The sequence below is a fragment of the Sus scrofa genome, chromosome 13 (genome assembly GCF_054392235.1).
Source record: "Sus scrofa isolate SSC_HxYL_T2T_F1_AM1 chromosome 13, Sscrofa_HxYL_maternal_Yorkshire_Landrace_v2.0, whole genome shotgun sequence".
NCBI lineage: Eukaryota > Metazoa > Chordata > Mammalia > Artiodactyla > Suidae > Sus > Sus scrofa.
This window is the reverse complement of record NC_139395.1, coordinates 90,418,896-90,442,303: the sequence shown is the minus strand read 5'-3', so window position 1 is coordinate 90,442,303 and position 23,408 is coordinate 90,418,896. Positions and strand designations below refer to the sequence as shown.

At 40.0% G+C, this 23,408-nt stretch overlaps 1 protein-coding gene across 50 annotated transcripts in view; it reads right to left on the bottom strand.

Annotated features, from left to right (window-relative positions):
• Positions 1 to 936: 936 nt before the first annotated feature.
• CEP63 (centrosomal protein 63) overlaps positions 937 to 23,408 on the bottom strand; it is a 100,818-nt gene continuing 78,346 nt past the window's right edge. For 27 of the 50 annotated variants that reach the window (XR_014823935.1, XM_084989718.1, XM_084989706.1 and 24 more), the window contains 6 exons: positions 13,674 to 13,788; positions 12,091 to 12,288; positions 10,353 to 10,439; positions 4,554 to 4,744; positions 3,393 to 3,672; positions 937 to 1,429 (listed from right to left, as the gene is read on the bottom strand). Coding sequence is in view for 43 of the 50 variants with exons in the window: in XM_084989718.1 (XP_084845844.1) it covers positions 1,271 to 1,429; positions 3,393 to 3,672; positions 4,554 to 4,744; positions 10,353 to 10,439; positions 12,091 to 12,288; positions 13,674 to 13,788 (1,030 nt within the window). In the remaining 7 variants the exon portion in view is untranslated. The remainder of the gene's footprint in view (positions 1,430 to 3,392; positions 3,673 to 4,553; positions 4,745 to 10,352; positions 10,440 to 12,090; positions 12,289 to 13,673; positions 13,789 to 23,408) is intronic. The other 23 variants (XR_014823934.1, XM_084989737.1, XM_084989739.1 and 20 more) reach the window with 2 other exon arrangements.

The following is a 23,408-nucleotide window of genomic DNA, read 5'->3' as shown; positions in this document are numbered from 1 at the left end:
TTCCATAAGCAGATATATATGTGAGGTGGCAGCTCTGGGAAGAGGTCAAGATCAGTTTTGAATGTAGCAGCAGTCACTGGCCTATAGCTGGTACTAAAAGCCTAAAAGTTGAATGCAAGTGTCTAGGGAAGAGTGTGTGCAGTGAGACAACCCACATCAAAGCCTTAGGGGGGCCTATAGAAGAGTTGAAGGATTTGGAGTGGCCGGTGGGCAGGTGTGTCGGGTCAGAGAAGCCAAGAGAGGAAGAGGGAGAGGCCAAGCGTATGAAATGATGCTCAGGACGAATGGGTCACTGGGCATTAACAGCACAGGAGAGCCATTTCCTGGAGGGGAGGGCACTGGGGTTGGAGAGAGTTAAGAAGACAACAGGAACACTCACTGAAGGCCATTCTTGTGAAGACGTCTGGGTAATAGGATGTTTGTGTGCTGATGCTACAGGGGGCCTCATCCTTGGGTGGCAAGAGCCCTCCAGCCCACTTTCTGGTTTTCAGTTGCACATCCCAGCTCCTCTGCTGGATTTCCCCACGATGCTCATATACAGATGTCCTTCAGGACCCCAATATCTGCTCTCATTTCTTGATGCCCTCCTTCTTGGTAGGCCGTCAGCTCCCATGGCTTTGAGTGCTGTCGACACCTTGAGATCTTTGTCTTCACCTCTAAACCTCTCCTCAGAGGCACAGAAGCCAAGATATCCACCACTGGGTGTCCCCCAGCACCCACATTAACCCAGCTCCCATTCCCACCTCTCTCTTTAAGCAAGAGGAGGCTTCCTGTCTATGTCCCTTGGTCCCTTCACACACTTCCACCCAGCCTCCACACATCACCAGTGCAGCTGGCTAGTGCCCAGCCAAACGAACCCAGCCATCTGGACCACTCTGATTCTGAAATCCATGCTTCCGCCACATACACTGCCCGCAAAGGAGGTTCCTACAGTTATTTTATTTTCAACATGCATCATAAAATTTTTATTTTAATTAGTCTATTCACGCTTAAGTCAGCAAGAGAAAGTCTCATTTTATGACAATAAATATTAATATGAGAAAAAAAGTCTAGCAAAGTGGTTTATTTACAAGTTACTGCTGGAAAATGTCCTTCAAACAAACAAGTGCAGTGAAAACACCTCAGAGCTAAGTATCAGTTTCTCAGATTCCTCACAGCAGTCTCATCTTCACGGTTTTTATACGTTCATGCTTTCAAAGAGCCGCTACTTCATGATGACAGTAACTCCTCAGTGTTTATTTTTATTCCATGTTTGTGATTTTTTAGGAGGCTACTTTTGGGCTGTGAATTGTTTCACTGTCTTTTCACTCTCTCGTTTTAGTTCTTCAATATGGGCATCCAGGCGCTCGAGAATATGATGAGACCTCAGTTCCTCCTCTTCCAAAAATCTTGTAGCAATTGAACCAAGAGGAGACAGAGGCAAGGGACACTTGAAAAGAAACACATTTTGACATACATAAGTTGAATAGTATACTTCTAAGACATAGTACTCATGATATTTCCTAACTAGCAATATTAAAAGGTGAGTTTTAAAAAATATTTTCCTCTGAAGAGATATTTGTTTTCATCCTAATAATAGTAAAAAAAAAAAAAAAAAAAAAAAAAAAAAAAGTTCTGCAAAAGTTAACACACACCCTTTCCTTCCTGACACAAGTTGTATAAATATAAAGTGTCATATAAATATATTACTGGTCTGAAGACTTTCTCAAGTTAGACTTGTACATCTTTCTATACCTCAGAAGAGATATTAATTCCTGTTATTTCAAACTGACTTTTAAAATCTGAATGTTACTTTCATTTTAAAGCACAGAAAATCTATTTATAATAAATTAGATACCAGTTAAAATCAATATTTTCCTTTCCCCAAAATTTCAATCCACAGCCCCCAATTTGCTAAAACCACTGGTTTCAGAATTTAGATTTTAGAAAGGTCACGTGTCATATTCAGTTGATCCTCATTTGCAGTAGTCATTTTGTATGAAGTCACCTCAAATACTGAATTAATGCACACCGAAACACTGCTCTTGTGGGAAATACACACACACGCACACACACACACACACACACGCTCTCACACTTCACACAGATTATAATCCTAACTCCTAAAAACAATTCATCCCGGTAAGAGTCTATTTTCTTTATTTTATAAAAAAGAAAACAAGGTGCAGAGTGTTTAGTGACTTGCCCAGGGCCACCCCACGAAAGATGTCAGAGTTAGGGTTCAAACCCTGTTCAACCCCAGCATCCAACTTCTTGCACTCTGCTGTGCTGCGCCCCCCACCCCAGCATCTCCATCCCCTGGGCATCTCAGTACAAGAGCTGAAACAAAAGGGCATGGCCTTGACTGACTTCAGCTGGAAACAAGCAAGTCTGATGACTCAAATTTGTGCAGCTCTGCACATGTTTATGAAAGACTGTGGAAGTGCTTATGAGTATGGCTTAGGAATTACAAATGGTTTAGCAAGTAGGGGCAAATTTATAAATACAGAATCCATGACTCTTGAGGAGTCAGGTAATATCCATAATCAAATACATTGATATTTCTGAGGTAAAATGCTAAGTGGGATAAACACTGGCTATACATATTACCTATTCAGTTTAGGCCAGGTCAGGTTTTAGTGCCAAATAAGTTTTGCTGACAAACTTAAGAAGATAGTTAGTTGTCAGGACTTTTTTTGGATTTTAGAACTATATACAAGTGAAGCGGGGATTTATTTTGACAGCTAAAAAAAAACCTTCCCATGGATTTGTTGGCACATTTAAAAGTCAAAAACATAGAACTTTCACAGGGACAGGACCATGGGAGGGTGATGGGAATGAATGGCCAGAGGCGAAGGTTCCAGCACAGAAGGAAAGGGAGATGGTGGCGTGGAGTCCTCGCAGCAGCTGCAAGAAAAGGGGACAGCCTGGGTCAAAGGGCTGCCTCTGCCCACAGGGCCACCACTGTGTGGCACCCCGTCCATGTTCCAGATACGTCAGATCTGAGTCCTTCCTCCACCTCCACCCACCCCTTTCCATTTGTTCCCTTCTCCCTCCCCCACTGTCTATGCCTCAGGGCTATCTCAGCAGGCAGAGGTATTCCTTGAACCATCATTACAACACAAAATTGATCCTCTCTGAAAAAGACAGGAAGGGAATTTCCAATTCGGGCTAATAAGAAATGAATACCTAACACTTATATTTCCTAAGATGCATAGGAAATCATAGCTGACTATGTCTTCCACAAGCAAAACATTAAGACAAAAATATATGAGAATAACAAAGGTAGTGAAGATAGAAAACCAGCAGCAAGGGGGAAAAACAAAACGAAACAAAACAAAATCTCTGCTTTAAAATAAAAAAATGAAACCAAGTAAACTAATTAAACTAGTAAGATTAAAAAGTTTCCATACCGAAGATATAAAGTCTTCTTGGTCATTTATACTCTCAGAGATAGTGTCAGAAAAATTGGTTTCATTTGTATCTAGCACTGAAGGCAGAGAGTGAGTTTTGGAGAGAAAGTTAGACGGCAGAGACATGGTGGAGCAGCAAGGGCTGATCTGACTTCTCGTGGGGCTGAGGCCCCTGGACAGGGGCTCTATGCTATCCGATGCTTGTCCTCTTGGAGAGTGAAGACCTGCCTTGTAGTGCTCAGTCTGCATCCCATCCTGCCTGTGCTGGCCATGGGCTGGCCTGAACAGCAGATTAGAAAACAAAACAGATAAACATCGTAGCAACTTTCCTCTCATTTAAAACAGACTTGTGGGAAGTTCGCAAAAAATACAGGGCCAAGGAGTTCCCTGGCAGTGTAGTGGGTTATGGATCTGGCGTTGTCACTGCTATTGCTGGGGTCGCTGCTGTGGTGCATGTTTGACATCTGGCCCGGAAAAAAAAAAACAAACAAGACCAGACTGCAGAGAAGGCTATAATTTATAAAATGAGCAGTTCCTCAGGCTAGGTGTTCTATCTATCACTCGGGCCTCAAATATCCAAGCCCCACGCCCCCACACACTTACAATACAGCAAGGATGACAAACAGTGTGGTTGGTGCTGGGACAGAGGGAAGCACTGTGCACACAGAGGCACCTATCCTCATTTGGGGGGCAGAGGTGGGAGTGGAGGTGAGGGTTTCAGTAAAGACTCTTGGTAGGAAACTATGGAAGCCACACAGTAAGAGCTGAAGCCAGGTGGTATTTCATTGAATGCTGTTTTCTTAGGTAACAGTCTATCATTAGTTGACCAAAAATACAAAAGAAGCTGTTTATAAAAAGTCAACTTCTACTTCTTATAGGACTAGTGGGGTTGGAGAGGTGGGAGGGGCATGAAAAGGCTCGGGGGGAAAGGCTGCTGTTTATACCTACATCCAGAGAGTCTAAAACCGAGGCTTGAATGAAAGTGCTATGTAACTCCCTGCATTTTTTTACCTAATAGTAGCTTTACTTGTGCACAATGTACTTCAGAATTAAGTAGAGAGTCTTGTGATGAAGATTTAATTTCCATAAATCGGAAAATATTCTCAAAGAAATGAGAATTATAAAGATACACATTTTAAATAAACCATGAAGAAATTTTACTTGAACACAGGTATTCTGCTATGTGTTGGTTTAAAGATCCTGTCATGGTTTTTTTTGCACATCTGAGTAGAAATCTCCAGCTGGGATTTGGTATCCATCAAATCTTTCTGTAGTTGTTGATTTTCAGACACTAATTTATTTAATGCCTCAATATAATTCTCCTGGAGGTCTGCTAGTGAAATCTCTTTTGCCTAATAAAAAAAGAATACTGGAGTCACTTCATTTGTATAAGAATACTTGTGATCTGTGATACTGATAGCAGAAAATAACATTTTTTTAGCTGTAACTACTCAATCTATGACTTTCTGTAGGAAAACGTGAAGGTTTGGTTTTGGCCCCCTAAAAGAGAAAAAGCATTCTGTTTCTTATAGTAAATGGGGGTAGAAAATGAGGAGCACAGTGGGCCACCCTGATGTGCCAAGGAATATCGAAGGAGCTAGAGAAGGCTGGGAGTATGACTGAAGAAAGGTATAAATGAGAATCAAAAATAGGGGAAAAGAAAGAAAATAGTAGCCAGGGATTCTCCTTCAAGAAAGAGAAGGTTGAGCTTAGTGAAATAAGTCAAACAGAGAAATACAAAGACTTATGTTATCATTTACGTTATCGCATATATATCTATATATCTCACATTTATTTCAAAAATAAAACAAATAAATGAACAGAAACAGACTCAGAGATACAGAGAACAAAATAGTGGTTACCAATGGGGAGTGGAAAGGAAAGGGGCAAGATAGGAGCAGGGGAAAAAGAGACACAAAAAGTATAAAATAAATAAGCTACAAAGGTATACTTACTGTACAGCACAGGGAATAGGGCCATTATTTTATGACTTTAAACAGTATAATCTATAAAAATGCTGAATCAGTATGTTGTATGTACACTTTAATATTGTAATTATATATATACAACTATAATTTTTTAAAAAGCTACTAATTAAAAAAAAGAGAGAGAGAAGGTTAAATAGTCCCAGAATACCTGTGGAAAAAAATCGAGAGATCTATTTCAAAGAAAGAAATTTGAACATAAGGTTCTGAACAGCAATTCTGGCTGGCAGGGACAAATTTTAAATAAATTATTCTCTGGTCTTATAGATGTTTACATAATATTGGCACCTATTCTGGCATATGAAATAAATTTGGATATGATAAAGCAGTATTCAAGGGTAACGCAGAAATTACTACTGCAATCTGGTCAAAGTTCTATGATCATAAATTTTATTCCTCTTCAATTCTAGGTGTTTTCTGGTAATATAGTACCTGAAAAAACAGGAGTCTAGATGGACCATTGTTTTCTTTTTTTTTTTTTTTTTTTTTTGTCTTTTTGCCATTTCTTGGGCCACTCCTGCGGCATATGGAGGTTCCCGGGCTAGGGGTCGAATCGGAGCTGTAGCTGCCAGCCTACGCCAGAGCCACAGCAACGCAGGATCCGAGCCGCGTCTGCGACCTACACCACAGCTCACGGCAACGCCGGAACCTTGACCCACTGAGCAAGGGCAGGGATCGAACCCACAACCTCATGGTTCCTAGTCGGATTCGTTAACCACTGCGCCGCGACGGGAACTCCTGGACCATTGTTTTCTAATGATAAAATATTTTCATTAGCATTCTGAAAATTTATGGTTTTTTTTTTTTTTTTCTTTTTTTGCTTTTTAGGGCTACACTGGCAGCATATGGAAGTTCCCAGGCGAGGGGTAAAATTGGAGCTGTAGCTGCTGGCCTATACCACAGCAACTCAGGATCCAACCACATCTGCAAACCTACACCACAGCTTGTGGCAATTCCAGATCCTCAACCCACTGAGTGAGACCAGGGATCAAATCCACATCCTCATGGATACTAGTTGAGTTCATTACCACCAAGCCACAATGGGAACTCCTATGATTATCTTCTTTGGAATTTTATAGGATGTTTAGCTTGGTCTTTTCTATAAAGAATTTTCTGAAAGTAAGCTGCTCCACAGTGCTTTGACAAACAGAATGTACCTAATGAAAACATAAATCTTAAAATACAACTTTTTAACTACCTATACCACTAGCGACAATAAGTTACGAAATCTTTTAATAAGTTGCTGATGACAGATAAAATCTCAAAGGAAATTTGCAGGACATAGGAGTTAAATTATAAACTACAGTCAATTTTTTTAATATGGTAAATAATCAGAGCTATTGTTTTCATTAGGATAATTAGATAATTTTATTAAAACAGTTATTTAGCCAAAATATTAATTTGTAAAAGTAATTCCCACCTTCCTAGATGGTCAAATGCAAAAAGGCACTTTCTTTTTTTTTTTTTTTTTTTAATTTTTGTTGTTGTTGTTGTTGTTGTTGCTATTTCTTGGGCCGCTCCCGCGGCATATGGAGGTTCCCAGGCTAGGGGTCCAATCGGAGCTGTAGCCGCCGGCCTATGCCAGAGCCACAGCAGCGCAGGATCCGAGCCGCGTCTGCAACCTACACCACAGCTCACGGCAACGCCGGATTGTTAACCCACTGAGCAAGGGCAGGGACCGAACCCGCAACCTCATGGTTCCTAGTCGGATTCGTTAACCACTGCGCCACGACGGGAACTCCCAAAAAAAAAAGGCACTTTCTAATAATTGTTCTTAATACATATACCATGTTTACATGGTATGTATCTTCAACACCAGAGAAAGTTTAAACCGCTGATGGTATTTTGCACCAGAGTAATGTCTGATGTCATTAAACGTACATTTTAAGAGAAGATAATGTTTGCCTTTGCCAGGCAGGCATCTTTTAAACATTTCTCAAATATATTATTTTATTAACAACAACTACAGTTAAATGAATGTGAAAGGTAATAAGAAAGGCGCATAGCAAGCACATACCTGGCTGTGTCAAGAAAGGATAGTATTAGCACCGTTAGACAGAAGTTTCAGAATAAACTAAAGTGAACAGAATCTCTGGTCATAGCCTGGTTTAAGCACTCTCAGAGTTCCCAACTCTCAAATATGAACAGGTAATCACTGTGTTCACACACTGCCAAATGCTGAGCCTTTTGAAGATTCTGTGCAAATCAGGTTGGTTCTTGGTTTTCTCCACCACTTTAACTTAGTACTGGCCTTATCAGTGCATATAAAGTCATTTTCCTTCCCTCCATTGTTCTTTCCTTCCCTCCTTCTATCCATCCACCCACCCATCTTCCCCCCTTACAGAATGTTTAGCTATTGTCTCCTCTCCCACTTTTCCCATCCTTATAGGTTTGTGCTTTAAAAAAAAAAAAAAAAAAAAAAAATCCTTTCATTATAGGAGGGATTTGGGGAGGGAACATGATTAGTTGCATATGCTCATCTGCCATCTTAAATGATGGCATAATATTTCCTAGTATAGAAAGTCACAATTAACCATCCCTCTATAGATTAACATTTTGGTTTTTTTCCAAAATTTTGGTTATTGCAAACAACACTGAAATAACCATTTTTGTGCATTTGCTCCTACAGGATGGGTTCTTTGGGAATGCAAACTGATACGACCTTTCTGGAGAACAATTCAGCAATGACAATCAAAATCAGAAACGCACAGACTTTATAGGCTCTATGTATTCACGAGTTTAATGGATATTGCTAAATTGCCCTCTAGAATAGCTGTATCAATTCACTTTCTCATTAACAGAGCACCGAAGAGCCTGTTGCTCTGTATCCTTGCCAACAATGGCTGTATCAGTTAAAAAAAACTGTCAAGCCAATAAGCAAAAGAACATTTATTTCTTTTGATTATTAGAGGTGTGTAACTGCTTTTCCTCTTCACTGGATTTTTGCATCATTTCTATGAATTATCTATTTATGTCCCTTGCCCATTTTCCCACTAAATTCCAATCTTTTTGTTATCTTTATAAGAAATCCTAATATTTTATATTAACTTTTTATCTGTTAATATTGTTGTCCTCTAGTCAATTACTCTTTTTTATGGGGCCTCTTGTCATCTAGATTTTATATTTTTATGTCATAAAATTCCTCATGTTGTAAAAATTTTTTTTTTTTGTCTTTTTGCCATTTCTTGGGCCGCTCCCCCGGCATATGCAGGTTCCCAGGCTAGTGGTCAAATCGGAGCTATAGCTGCCTACACCACAGCCACAGCAATGCGGGATCCAAGCCATGTCTGTGACCTACACCACAGCTCATGGCAACGCCGGATCCTTAGCCCACTGAGCAAGGCCAGGGATCAAACCCGCAACTTCATCGTTCCTAGCAGATTCGTTAACCACTGAGCCACGACGGGAACTCCAAATTTTTTACGGTTTCATGATACTAAGAGAGTCTCACCCTCCCAAAGGGTTATAAAAATAGTCGTCCATATTTTCTTTTAGCTAAAATAAGGTATTTGTACAGTGTTCTATACATTCTCCCTCCACTCAGCCTTCATAATCCATGTGTGGAACTGAAACTACTTAGAGGCAAACAAGAGCACTGTAACCACGCCCCTGTAACCATGAATCTTTGGAAGCACATACTCTCTGGAAATACAGAAAAAAATAAGTTTTAAAATCTCTGGGCATTTGACCCACATCAAGAAAAGATGGGTCAAAACAATGGGTTGTTTTGCAAATTACACAAATTTTACGAAGAGTTCCTGTCGTGGCTCAGCACACAAGCTTATTAATAGGAAGGTTTAACACACCTCTCTCACAAAATGATAAAACAAGATAAACATCAGTAAAGACAAGATCTGTCTGAATAAAAGGATTAAAAAATTTGATTGGACATAAATGAAACATTACACTTGATAATGACAGAATACACATTCCTTCCAAGTGCATTTGGAAAGCTTGCCAATACGGACAAAATGCTGGGACAGAGGAAGAAAGTCACAATGACTTAAAATAACTGAAATACGAATTCCTGCTGTGGCACAGGATCTGACTGTGGCAGTGCTGGTTGCTTCAGAGGCGCAGGTTCAACCCCTGGCCTGGTGCAAAGAGTTAAAGGTGCTGGTATGGCTGGCATGGCTGGCATGGCTGGCATAGGTCAGCAGCTTCAGTTTGGATTCAATCCCTGGCCCTGGAACTTTCATATGCTGCAGGTGTGGCCATAAAAAAAAAAAATTGGAATAACTCAAGAGTATATTTCCTGACCACTGTGGAATTTAGCTAAAATTAATAACAAAAAAATTACCAACTACTTCTACAAATATACTTCAACACACTTGTCAAACACACTTTAAAATTATTAAGCATAATTTTTGTTGTCCTCCCAAAAGTGAATGACATATTTTCAACATTATTCAGTTTAAAATATTCTAATTTTCATTGTGATTTACCCTCAATCTCTTAAAGGCAAGAGTCCTATTTTAATTCATCCCTGTGTCCATTACACTATTTACTAAAATACTCTGAACATAAAAGATTCTAGTATGTTTGATTAAAATGACATATCTTATAAAAACATAAGATAGATATGATATGAAACCAAATTATTTAAAAGCTGACACACTTCATAATGAAAAGATATTATAAACATTATAATTACAGTAATAATTATAGCATCTAACCTTTACTGTGCACTTACTAAATGCGAGACACTATGCTAGACATATATATATTATATACATTCTCACTATTAAGGATACAGACTATACGCATATTTTATTACATAATATTTTAAAAAAATCTTCCAATTGCTGAAGTGGAGAGTCATATTTTGCTCACCCCCATCAAGTGTCTTGACTTCTTTTTATTTGAGAAAGTTTCTGGAGAAGGAGCATTTCACAATTTGATTTGAACTTTTGCTTTACAAAGTGATTTCTTAAAGGCTCGGATAGTAGAAAAACTTTAGTTTCTACTTACGTACCTCATGTAAACCCAATTCCAATTTCATCACCATTTCAGAAAGATGACGATTTTCTAATTTGAGTGACTCCAGCTGATTCAAAATCTCCTGAGAAGGGAAAATAGAAAAAATAATAGATAAAATAATCAGTTAAATCAAATGCATCTTATATAATTTTTCCACATGTAATTTTCATTAAGTGAAGTTATATTCTTCATGCATATATACGAATGATTTCTAAAATGCTTTTTGAAAAGGTGTTTCAAAATGACTTAAAATGCACCCAATTGGAACATTATTCTAACATGATGACAGGGCACTCCTAACTCCCTAAGCACTTCTGTGTCGCCTACTCTTACTGGCCTCTACCTCCAACAGCATGTGGACTACACTCCTTGCAAAAGGTACTAACTTATTTTTAGTGCCCTTTCTCCTTAGCTTTTCTGCTTGACCATCCCTACTTTTAGCTTTCTGCTTCTCCTGCAAGGACTATGTGGTTTCCTTCCTTACTGCTACTTTTCTTCTTAGCTCCATTCCAACACCTTTCTACTCTAAATGAGTAGTTTCCTAAGTTTGGTGCGAGTCTCTCCTCTTCATACCCTCTGCTTTCTCATAATCCTCTAATTCTCCCAGGGTTTCAAACATCGACCTCATGCAAAATGTCTTACCTTGATTTTAATCTTGAACTCCATCCAAGTCTTCTGGAGAACTGACTCCAGAATTTATATATTTCCATATGAAAGTCCAGCCTTTATGTCAAACCAATGTCCCCTCTGCCAACTTCCCTACTTTGTATACCTTTGATGCAAATTCATTATCCTGCCCAAACCTACTCCCTATCTTTTCTGCATTTCACTAAAAAGCATCACTTTCTATTCCTGTTGCCCAGGCTGGAATCCTGAGTGACATCTTTCCCTAACTCTAATTCATTCTTCCTGTCCAATCAACTGAACAAAGACCAGTCCATTTTACCAGCCAAGTATCTCCAGAATTCATCCATTTCCCTCTGTCTCCCATGTACACTGCTCAGGCCACCATCTTGCAGCTGTGATAGAATCTAAGTGGTCTCCTTGCCTCCGTGCTTATTCTCCACAAGACAGCCACAGAGACCTCTTATTCCTGCTTAATGTCATTTTCTACAGGCCCTCGAGGTAACACGAAAACTCCTGCACAGGTTGGCAAGGCCCTTCTGGAGCTGATCCCTGCATTCCAGTCTCATCCCTTGCCACTGGCCCTGCCTGAGCTCTAGTCTGTCTCAGTGAACATGGCTCACCCTCACTACACACCACAGAAACTGTCTCATCACGTGTCTGTATCAGCATCTTCTCTTACCTCCCCACCGATCTTCACTAGATAAACCAGCCCACCCTCAACCTGAAGAAGAGGACTAATAAAAATTTACTGAATTAAATACTGTGGAAATTATACTTTTAATAAACCGAATCTTCAAAAACAAACTTCAAATAAGGAGTTTTAGTCCTGGAGTTCCTGTCGTGGAACAGTGGAAATGAATCTGACTAGGAACCATGAGGTTGGGGGTTTGATCCCTGGCCTCCTTCAGTGGGTTAAGGATCCGGCGTTGCTAGCAGCTGTGGTGTAGGTCACAGACGAGGCTCAGATATGGTGCTGCAGTGGCTGTGGTGTAGGCCAGCAGCTACAGCTCCAATTAGACCCCTAGCCTGGGAACCTCCGTATGCCATGGGTGAGGCCCTAGGAAGACAAAAAGACAAAAATAAAAAAGTTTTAGTCCAAGTTTCACCTTATGCTCTACTGCTTTTTCTTCTGCCTTTTGTATCTCTACTTTAAGTCGCCTTTCCATGTCAGATGAAGAACTTTTGGTGGAAGCAATAGTGATATCTCGCTGATGTAACTCTCGAGTTAGTTGGGAAATCTCCATCTTCATTCCTTCTAGGACAGAACTATAACTCTGTTCGGCCTGTAAAATCTGTTCTTTCAACTACAAAGAAATAGAAAGCATGAAAAATTGAGAGAAAATATATAGACAGAAAAATACATTAATAGTTAAAATAACAAAGTAATTTTTACCTTACCTCAAGACATAAATTTCCCTGATTAAATCTGTAGAAAATTAGCAAGTTTACCAAGTTGCATATCTGTATTGAAAGTCAGATGGCTATACCCACAATTAGTTATTAGATCTTAAAACAGGGGGAGATGGGGAGTTCCTTTTGTGGCTCAGCAGGTTAAGAATCCGACTAGAATCCATGGGGATGCAGGTTCGATCCCTGGCCTCACTCGGTGGGTTAAGGATCTGGTGTTGCCTCAAGCTGTGGCATAGGTGGCAAATGTGGCTCAGATCCTGTGTTGCTGTGGCTGTGGCGGAAACCAGCAACTGCAGCTCCAATTCAACCCCTAGCCTGGAACTTCCATATGCCACACATGTGGCCCTAAAAGAAAAAATAAACAAACAAACAAAACAAAACAGGGAAAGATGGGTTACTCAAGTGCTGAGAACCAGTATTAAAGCCCAAGTACACATTGTTTAGAGGACAGCTCCTGTAACCTTCATTCTTTTTTCAGCTGCAAATCTAAAATTTTTGCTTATATGGTTTCATAGTCCATAGAAGATAACAGAAGAAGAAAGGGGCTAGAAGTAATCTTGAAGAAGTAATAAAAAATCTGAGTCAACAGCCAGGACCCATTAACATAGAGATAAACTCTGCACACGTCATACGCCATTTCGGATATAACTACCCATAGCACACCCTCATCATCACCTTCAGTCAGTAAGAAAATATTCAATGCCAGCTCACATAATGTGTTTGTGCATGCAAGGTGTGTATCTTTTCTTTTCGTCTTTTCAGAGCTGAATCCATGGCATGTGGAAGTTCCCAGGCTAGGGACTCAATTGGAGCTACAGCCGCTGGCCTATACCACAGCCACAGCAACTCCGGATTCAAGCCACGTGTGTGACTTACGCCAAAGCTCATGGCAACCCCGGATCCTTTAACCCACTGAGCGAGGCCAGGGATCGAACTGACATCTTCGTGGATACTAGTCGGGTTTGCTATTGCTGGGCCACAATGGGAACTCTGAGGTGTGTATCTTTTAGAAAACTTTTCATCAAGACATGTTTAAAATATAACTGGAGTTCAAAGGGGGCAGGCTTCAATTATCTGGAAAATACTTACATAGCATATCCCTGAGGATGACATAGAAGGCACTCTCCTAAGCACCTTTCAGGTACTCTCTACTCCTGAGCATCAAATGGGCTCTGCACTACACACTTTTCTCTCTTTAAAAATACTCCTGTAATCTCCAACCCGCAGCTCAGGCTGTAAACACTCAGGGCTCTGCAATCCCAGGCATGTGGACCTTTACCTTCTTAATCTCAGCCCTGTACTCATTGTTATGCACTTCCATCTTCTTCAGCTCTTCATATTTTTCCATTAGCTCTTGGCTCAGCTGTTTACATGTAGCACTCACAGATTCCAAGCTGTAAGACAAAAATAAAATTATGTATTTAAAACAAAATGAAAACCCTGAAACCACTGAAATCGAGTTATTTTACTTTGTTGATGTCTAAAGAAATATCCTACAATAGATGCAGAAAAAGCCTTTGACAAAATCCAACACCCATTTCTGATAAAAACCCTTCAGAAAGTGGGCATAGAGGGAACCTACCTCAACATAATAAAGACCATATATGACAAACTCAGAGCTAACATCAGCTTTTCTCAATGGTAAAAAGCTGAAAGAATTCCCGCTGAGATCAGGAACAAGACAAGGATGTCCGCTCTCGCCACTACTATTCAAAATAGTTTTGCTAGTCCTAGCCACGGCAATCTAAGAAGAAAAAGAAATAAAAGGAATCCAAATTGGAAAGGAAGAAGTACAACTATCACTATTTGCAGATGACATGATACCATGCCTAGAGAATCCTGAAGACCCTGCCAGAAAACTGTTAGAGCTCATTAATGGATGTGGCAAAGTTGCAGCATACAAAATTAATACAGAAATCAAGTGCATTTCTATATACTAACAATGAAAGGTCAGAAAGAGAAATTAGAGAAATAATCCCATTTATTATCACATCAAAGAGATTAAAATACTTAGGAATAAACCTATCTAAAGAGACAAAAAACCTGTACTCTGAAAACTATAAGATGCTCATGAAAGAAATCAAAGGTGACACAAACGGATGGAAACACATATGATGTTCTTGGACTGGAAGAGCCAATATTGTCAAAACGACTATACCACCCAAGGCAATCTACAGATTCAATGAAATACCTATCAAATTACCAAGGACATTTTTCACAGAACTCGAACAAAATATTTTAAAGTTTGTTTGGACGCACAGAAGACCCAGAATAGCAAAAGCCATTCTGAAAAAGAAAAATGGAGCTGGAGGAATCAGGCTCCCGGACTTCAGACTATACAACAAAGCTACAGTCATCGTGTGGTACTGGCAAAAAGACAGAAATATAGATCAGTGGAACAGCATAGAAAGCCCAGAATTAAACCCGTGCACCTACAGTCAACTCATCTATGACAAAGGAGGCAAGAATATACAATGGAGAAAAGACAGCCCCTTCAATAAGTGGTGCTGGGAAAACTGGACAGCAACATGTAAAATAATGAAATTAGAACACTTCCAAACCCCATACACAAAAATAAATCCCAAATAGATTTAAAAAAGCTCAAAATAGATTAAAGAATTAGATATAAGACCAGATAAAACTCTGAGAGGAAAACATAGGCTGAACACTCTCCAACATAAATCACAGCAATATCTTATCAGATCCACCTCTTAGAGTAATGGCAATAAAAACAAAAATAAATAAATGGGGGGAGGAGGCAAGATGGCGGAAGAGTAGGGGGACACACTCACCTTCTCCCAAAAACACATCTACAGGTTAAGCGACTCACACAGAACAGCAATCAATCGCTGTCGGAAGAACCTAAACTCCAATGATGGCAAGAATCTCGTGACATAACTGGGTAAAACAAGAGAAAAGAGGAGAGTGAGAGAAGGGGAATCCGAGCTGGATAGGTGCTCCCAAAAGGGAACTGTGGAGGAGAAAGGGATCCCACACCCTGGAAAGTCACCTACTCGATGGAAAGATCAGCCCAATCGGAGGAATCTCCAGATACAGAGAAGAGTGCAGCAGGAAGTCGGAGTTCTGAAAAGCAGAGTGAGAACCGAACAGATCATCTGAACTACTGGCACAGTCACCAAAAATTGAGACGCTTGGGTGGGGGCTGGGCAGAGAGACCTCGGCTCCGGAGGTTAGTCCCCTGGAACGGGCTGGGGTGGGTGGTGTGTAGACTGCTTGTGGGGAGGGCCTAGGAACCAGTCTGTCAGGTTTGACAGGGCAGAGACTGCTTGGGAGACTAGAAAGCAGAGCATTGCAGGGGGAGGGAGCAATACACTAAGGGCTGGGAAGTGGAAAGCCACATCAGAGGGAACCTGGGAGAAGAACTGGATCTGCAGGAGAGACAAGGCACCAGTGTTGGGGAGGGGAGAGAAGAAGGGGTGGGCTACCATAGAATACTCCCCATGCCACAGCGAGCTCACCAGCCCACCAGCTATCAGAAAGCTGTGCTTCCCAGTGCATCCCCCCTCCCCCTACCCCTCACGTGCGCAATGGACCTAGGGCTGCCTGCCATCCTGGAGGGCTGGCCTCAACATTTGCCAGAAGCCTACCACTGCAGGGGCTTTCCCTGCCCTGGCCTGCTTGCTCTCTAGAGGGGCTACACCCCCGCAGAGCAGCATCCAATACTGGCAGCCGCTGGGAAAAGGTTTGCAGCCCAGAAAAGCTAGAATAAGCTCGGCCAGGCTGTGAAAAATCTGCCTCCATTCTCAGGCAGTCCTTCCAAGTCGGGCTGCCCTGGGGAAGAGCCTCTTGGGTTCTGAGCTGCCCAGCTAGCTGCTTCAGCCCTCGGGGGGTGCTGCACTCCTATGGAACAGCTGCCCAGCACCGCCAGCCCCCTGAAAGAGCCCCACAGCCCAAAAACACCAGAGCAAGCTCTGCCCAGCCAAGTGAAATCTGCTCCCATCATGGTGCGGACCTCCCAGTCCTGTCTGCCCTCAGGAAGTCCTCCTTTGCCTAGAGAGACCCTGTCAGCCCCGCCCACCCTCTGGAAAAACCATGCTGCCTCAAAGAAGACTGACCAACAACGCCAGCCCTCAGGAAACATTCCACAGCAGTGCCAAGGCAAATACTGCCTGGCCACAGAGAATACAACTCCACCAGGAAAAAGAAAACAACAAGCAAGATGAAGAAGCTGAGAAACCACCCCCAGTTAAACCAACAGGAGAACTCACCTAAAGCAGTCAACAATGAAACAGATCTCTGCAGTCTGACAGACCTGGTGTTCAAAAGAGAAATAGTGAAAATACTGAAGGAATTAAGAGAAGATATGAACAGTAATGCAGACACCCTCAGAAAGGAACTAGAAAATATAAGGAGGAGTCAAGAAAAACTAAAAAATCCATTTGCAGAGATACAAACTGAAGTAAGGGCAGTAAAAACCAGAATGAATAATGCAGAAGAACGAATTAGTGATGTGGAAGATAGAATAATGGAAATCCCCCAATCAGGTCAGTAGACAGAAAACCAAATGAAAAAACATGAAAACAATATAAGAGACCTATGGGATAATATAAAGTGGGCCAATCTATGCATAATAGGAATTTCAGAAGGAGTAGAAAAAGGTAAGGGGATGGAAAATATATTTGAAGAAATTATCCCTGGAAACTTCCCAAATCTAAAGGATACTGAGTTCAAGACACAGAGGGCCCCAAACAAGTTGAACCCAAGACACATTATAATAAAAATGGCAGACACATTATAATAAAAATGGCAGAAGTTAATGATAAAGAGAGGATCCTAAAGGCAGCAGGAGAAAAGCAGAATGTTACCTCTAAGGGAACCCCCATAAAGTTATCAGCTGATTTCTCTACAGAAACTCTACAGGCCAGGAGGGATTGGCAAGAGATATTTAAAGTGCTAAAAAGAAAAAATGTGCAACCTAGAATACTCTATCCAGCAAGAATATCATTTAAAATAGAAGGATAAATATAAATTTTTTTCCAACAAACAAAAGCTAAACGAATACAGCAATACAAAACCCAGGCTAAAAGAAATACTGAAAGGGCTTCTCTAAATCAAAAAAAAAAAAAAAAAAAAAAAAAAAAAAAAAAAAAGGAAGGAAAGAAAGGGAGGAAAAAGGAAAAAAAAAAAAAAGGAGGAAGAACTAGGATTGAGGAAACCACAGAGAGCAGTCACTCAAATAAGCCAGCATACAGATTTAATCATGAACATGTTTCAAATAAAAAAAAATTAAAAAGAAAAAAAAGAGTCAACAAAATCAGAAAATGTGGGCAAGGGAAGTAAGAAAATAAATAGACCCTTTTTTTTTTTTTTTTTGGTTTGTTTGTTTCTCTTCTTAATTTTAGTATAGTAATGAAGTGTTTGAACCTACAGGACCATCAGACTAAAACATACAATTATAGGAAGGGGTTAGCATACTTAAAAAACAGGGCAACCACAAGCCAAAACCAAACACTGCATTCGCAAAAAATGAAAAAAACAAAAACAAAAAAACTCACACAGAAAATAACCGGAGACCATCCAACCAAAAAAAGAAAGGAAGAATGGAGAACCATAGAATCAACTGGAACACGAGGTTTAAAATGGCAGTAATAATCATCTATCAATTATCACCTTAAATGTCAATGGACTGAATGCTCCAATCAAAAGACACAGAGTGGCTGAGTGGCTAAAAAAGCAAAAACCTGCAATCTGCTGCCTACAAGGAACTCACCTTAGGACAAAGGACACATATAGATTGAAAGTGAAGGGGTGGGAAAAAAAAATTCTCGCCAATAGACATGACAGGAAAGCAGGAGTTGCAACACTCATATCAGACAAAATAGACTTTAAAACAAAAGACATAAAGAAAGACAAAGAAGGACACTATTTAATGATTAAGGGATCCATCCAAGGAGAGGATATTACTATCATCAACATATATGCCCCAGGGAGTTCCCGTCGTGGCGCAGTGGTTAACGAATCCGACTAGGAACCATGAGGTTGCGGGTTCGGTCCCTGCCCTTGCTCAGTGGGTTAACGATCCAGCGTTGCCGTGAGCTGTGGTGTAGGTTGCAGACGCGGCTCGGATCCCGCGTTGCTGTGGCTCTGGCGTAGGCCGGTGGCTACAGCTCCGATTCAACCCCTAGCCTGGGAACCTCCATATGCCGCGGGAGCGGCCCAAGAAATAGCAACAACAACAACAACAAAAAAAAGACAAAAAACATATATGCCCCAAATACAGGAGCACCCAGATACATACAACAAATATTAACAGACATAAAGGGAGAAATTGATGGGAATACAATCATAGTAGGAGACTTTAATACCCGACTCACACCAATGGACAGATCCTCTAGACAGAAAACCAATAAAGCAACAGAGATCCTAAAGGAAACAATAGAAAAGGTAGACTTAATTGACATCTTCAGGACACTACATCCAAAAAAAATCAGAATACGCATTCTTCTCAAGTGCACATGGAACATTCTCAAGAATCGACCACATATTGGGACACAAAGCTAACCTCAACAAATTTAGGAACACAGAAATTATTTCAAGTATCTGCTCTGACCACAACGCCATGAAACTAGAAATCAACCATGGGAAAAGAAATGAGAAAAAACCTACTACATGGAGACTAAACAACATACTACTAAAAAAACCAATGGGTCAATGAGGAAATCAAGAAGGAAATTGAAAAATACCTTGAGACAAACGATAATGAAGGCACAAGCTCTCAAAATCTATGGGATGCTGCAAAAGCAGCGCTCAGGGGGAAATTTATAGCGATACAGGCCTTTCTCAAAAAAGAAGAAAGATCCCAAATTGAAAACTTAACCTGCCACCTAAACGAATTAGAAAAAGAAGAACAAAAAAGACCTAAAGTCAGCAGAAGGAAGGAATTATAAAGATCAAAGAGGAAATCAATAAAATAGAGATTTAAAAAACAACAGAGAAAATTAATAAAACTAAAAGCTGGTTCTTTGAAAAGGTAAACAAAATTGACAAACCCCTGGCTAGACTCACTAAGAAGAGCAGAGAAAGAACTCAAATAAACAAAATTATAAATGAAAAAGGAGAAATCAAAATGGATACTGCAGAAATACAAAAAACCATAAGAGAATACTATGAACAACTACATGCCAACAAATTTGACAATCTGGAAGAAATGGACAATTTTCTACAATCTTACAGCCTGCAAAACTGAATCAAGAAGAAACAGACCAACTGAACAGACTGATCACTAGAAATGAAATTGAAGAAGTCATAAAAACACTCCCTACAAATAAAAGTCCAGGACCAGATGGCTTCACAGGCGAATTCTATCAAACATATAAAGAGGATCTGGTGCCCATCCTCCTTAAACTTTTTCAAAAGGTTGAAGAAGAAGGAATACTACCAAAGACATTCTATGATGCCACCATCACCCTCATTCCAAAACCAGACAAAGATAATACCAAAAAAGAAAACTATCAGCCAATATCTTTGATGAATATAGATGCAAAAATTCTCAACAAAATCTTTGCCAACAAAATCCAGCAACATATCAAAAAGATCGTACACCATGACCAGGTAGGGTTCATTCCAGGTTCACAAGGATGGTTCAACATATGCAAATCAATCAACGTCATAAACCGCATTAACAAAAGAAAAGTCAAAAATCATATGATCATCTCAATAGATGCAGAAAAAGCATTTGACAAAGTCCAACATCCATTCATGATCAAAACTCTCGCCAAAGTGGGTATAGAGGGAACATTCCTGAGCATAATCAAAGCCATTTATGACAAACCCAGAGCAAATATAATACTCAATGGAGAAAAACTGAAAGCCTTCTCACTCAAATCTGGAACAAGACAGGGATGCCCACTCTCACCACTGCTATTCAACATAGTTTTGGAAGTCCTAGACACAGCACTTAGACAAACAAAAGAAATAAAAGGCATCCATATAGGAAGAGAAAAGATAAAACTGTCACTGTATGCAGACGACATGATACTATACATAGAAAACGCTAAGGACTCAACCCCAAAACTACCTGAACTGATTAATAAATTCAGCGAAGTAGCAGAATATAAGATTAACATTCAGAAGTCAGTTGCATTTCTGTATACCAGCAATGAAATATTAGAAAAGGAATACAAAAATACAATACCTTTGAAAATTGCACCTCAAAAAATCAAATACCTCAGAATACCTGACCAAGGAGGTAAAGGACTTATATGCTGAGAACCATAAAACTTTAATCAAAGAAATTAAAGAAGATGTAAAGAAATGGAAAGATATTCCATGTTCATGGATTGGAAAAATCAATATTGTAAAAATGGCCATACTACCCAAAGCAATCTACAGATTCAATGCAATCCCTATCAAATTACCCATGACATCTTTCACAGAACTAGAACAAACAACCCAAAAATTTATACGGAACAACAAAAGACCCAGAATCGCCAAAGCAATCCTGAGAAACAAAAACCAAGCAGGAGGCATAACTTTCCCAAACTTCAAGAAATATTACAAAGCCACAGTCATCAAAACAGTGTGGTATTGGTATCAGAACAGACAGACAGACCAATGAAACAGAATAGAGAACCCGGAAATAAACCCTGACACTTATGGTCAATTAATCTTTGACAAGGGAGGCAAGAACATAAAATGGGAAAAAGAAAGTCTATTCAGCAAGCATTGCTGGGAAACCTGGACAGCTGCATGCAAAGCAATGAAACTAGAACACACCCTCACGCCATGCACAAAAATAAACTTAAAATGGCTGAAAGACTTAAATATAAGAAAAGACACCATCAAACTCCTAGAAGAGAACATAGGCAAAACACTCTCTGACATCAACATCATGAATATTTTCTCAGGTCAGTCTCCCAAAGCAACACAAATAAGAGCAATAATAAACCAATGGGACCTAATCAAACTGAAAAGCTTTTGCACAGCAAAGGAAACTAAAAAGAAAACAAAAAGACAACTTACAGAATGGGAGAAAATAGTTTCAAATGATACAACAGACAAGGGCTTAATCTCTAGAATATATAAGCAACTTATACAACCCAACAGCAAAAAAGCCAATCAACCAATGGAAAAATGGGCAAAAGACCTGAATAGACATTTCTCCAAGGAAGAAATACAGATGGCCAGCAAACACATGAAAAAATGCTCAACATCGTTGATTATAAGAGAAATGCAAATCAAAACTACCATGAGATACTACCTCACACCACTCAGCATGGCCATCATTAATAAGTCCACAAATAACAAGTGCTGGAGGGGTTTTGGAGAAAAGGGAACCCTCTTGCACTGCTGGTGGGAATGTAAACTGGTATAGCCACTATGGAGAACACTTTGGAGATACCTTAGAAATCTTTACATAGAACTTCCATATGACCCCACAATCCCACTCTTGGGCATATATCCAGGCAAAACTCTACTTAAAAGAGACACATGCACCCACATGTTCATTGCAGCACTATTCACAATAGCCAAGACATAGAAACAACCCAAATGTCCATCGACAGATGATTGGATTAAGAAGATGTGGTATATATACACAATGGAATACTACTCAGCCATAAAAAAGAATGACATAATGCCATTTACAGCAACATGGATGGAACTAGAGACTCATACTGAGTGAAATGAGTCAGAAAGACAAACACCATATGATATCACTTATAACTGGAATCTAATATCCAGCACAAATGAACATCTCCACAGAAAAGAAAATCATGGACTTGAAGAATAGACTTGTGGCTGCCCGACGGGAGAGGGAGGGAGTAGGAGGAATCAGGAGCTTGAGCTTATCAGACACAACTTAGAATAGATTTACAAAGAGATCCTGCTGAGTAGCATTGAGAACTATGTCTAGATACTCATATTGCAACAGAACAAAGGGTGGGGAAAAAATGTATACATGTAAGAGCAACTTGATCCCCATGCTGTACAGCGGGAAAAATAAAAAATAAAAAAACAAAAACAAAAACAAACTTAAACAAACTTAAAAGTTTCTGCACAGAAAAGGAAACCCTAAACAAAATGAAAAGACAATTCACAAAATGGGAGAAGATATTTGCAAATAAAGTGACTGACAAGGGATTAATCTCCAAAATTTATAAACACCTTCTGCAGCTCAATACCAAAAAAAAACCAAACAACCCCATCAAAAAATGGGCAGAAGATCTAAACAGACAATTCTCCAAAGACATACAGACGGCCAAAAAAACACATGAAAAGATGTTCAATATCACTAATTACTAGAGAAATGCTAATCAAAACCACTATGAGGTACCATCTTACACTGGCTAGAATGGCCATCATCAAAAAGTGTATGAACAATAAAGTGCTGGAGAGGGTGTGGAGAAAAGGGAACCCTGTTACACTGTTGGTGGGAATGTAAACTGGTGCAACCACTGTGGAAAACAGTTTGGAGATTCCTCAGAAAACTAAATGTAGAATTACTAATTGATCCCACTCCTGGGCATCTATCAAGAGAAAACTATGACTCAAAAAGATACATGTACCACTGGAGTTCCCATCGTGGCATAGTGGTTAACGAATCCCACTAGGAACCATGAGGTTGCGGGTTCGATCTCTGGCCTTGCTCAGTGGGTTAAGGATCCAGTGTTGCGTGAGCTGTGGTGTGGGTCGCAGACGTGGCTCGGATCATGCATTGCTGTGGCTCTGGTGTAGGCCAGCGGCTACAGCTCCGATTCGACCCCTAGCCTGGGAAACTCCATATGCTGCGGGAGAGGCCCAAGAAATGGCAAAAAGACAAAAAAAAAAAAAAAAAAAAATACATGTACTGCAGTGTTCACTGCAGCACTATATACAATAGCCAAGAAATGGAAGCAACCTAAATGCCCATCAACAGAGGAGTGGATCAATAAGATGTGGTACATATACACAATGGAATATTACTCAGCCATTAAAAGGAACAAAATAATAGCATTTTTAGCAACATGGATGGACCTAGAAATTATCATGTTAAGTGAAGTCAGTCAGACAATGA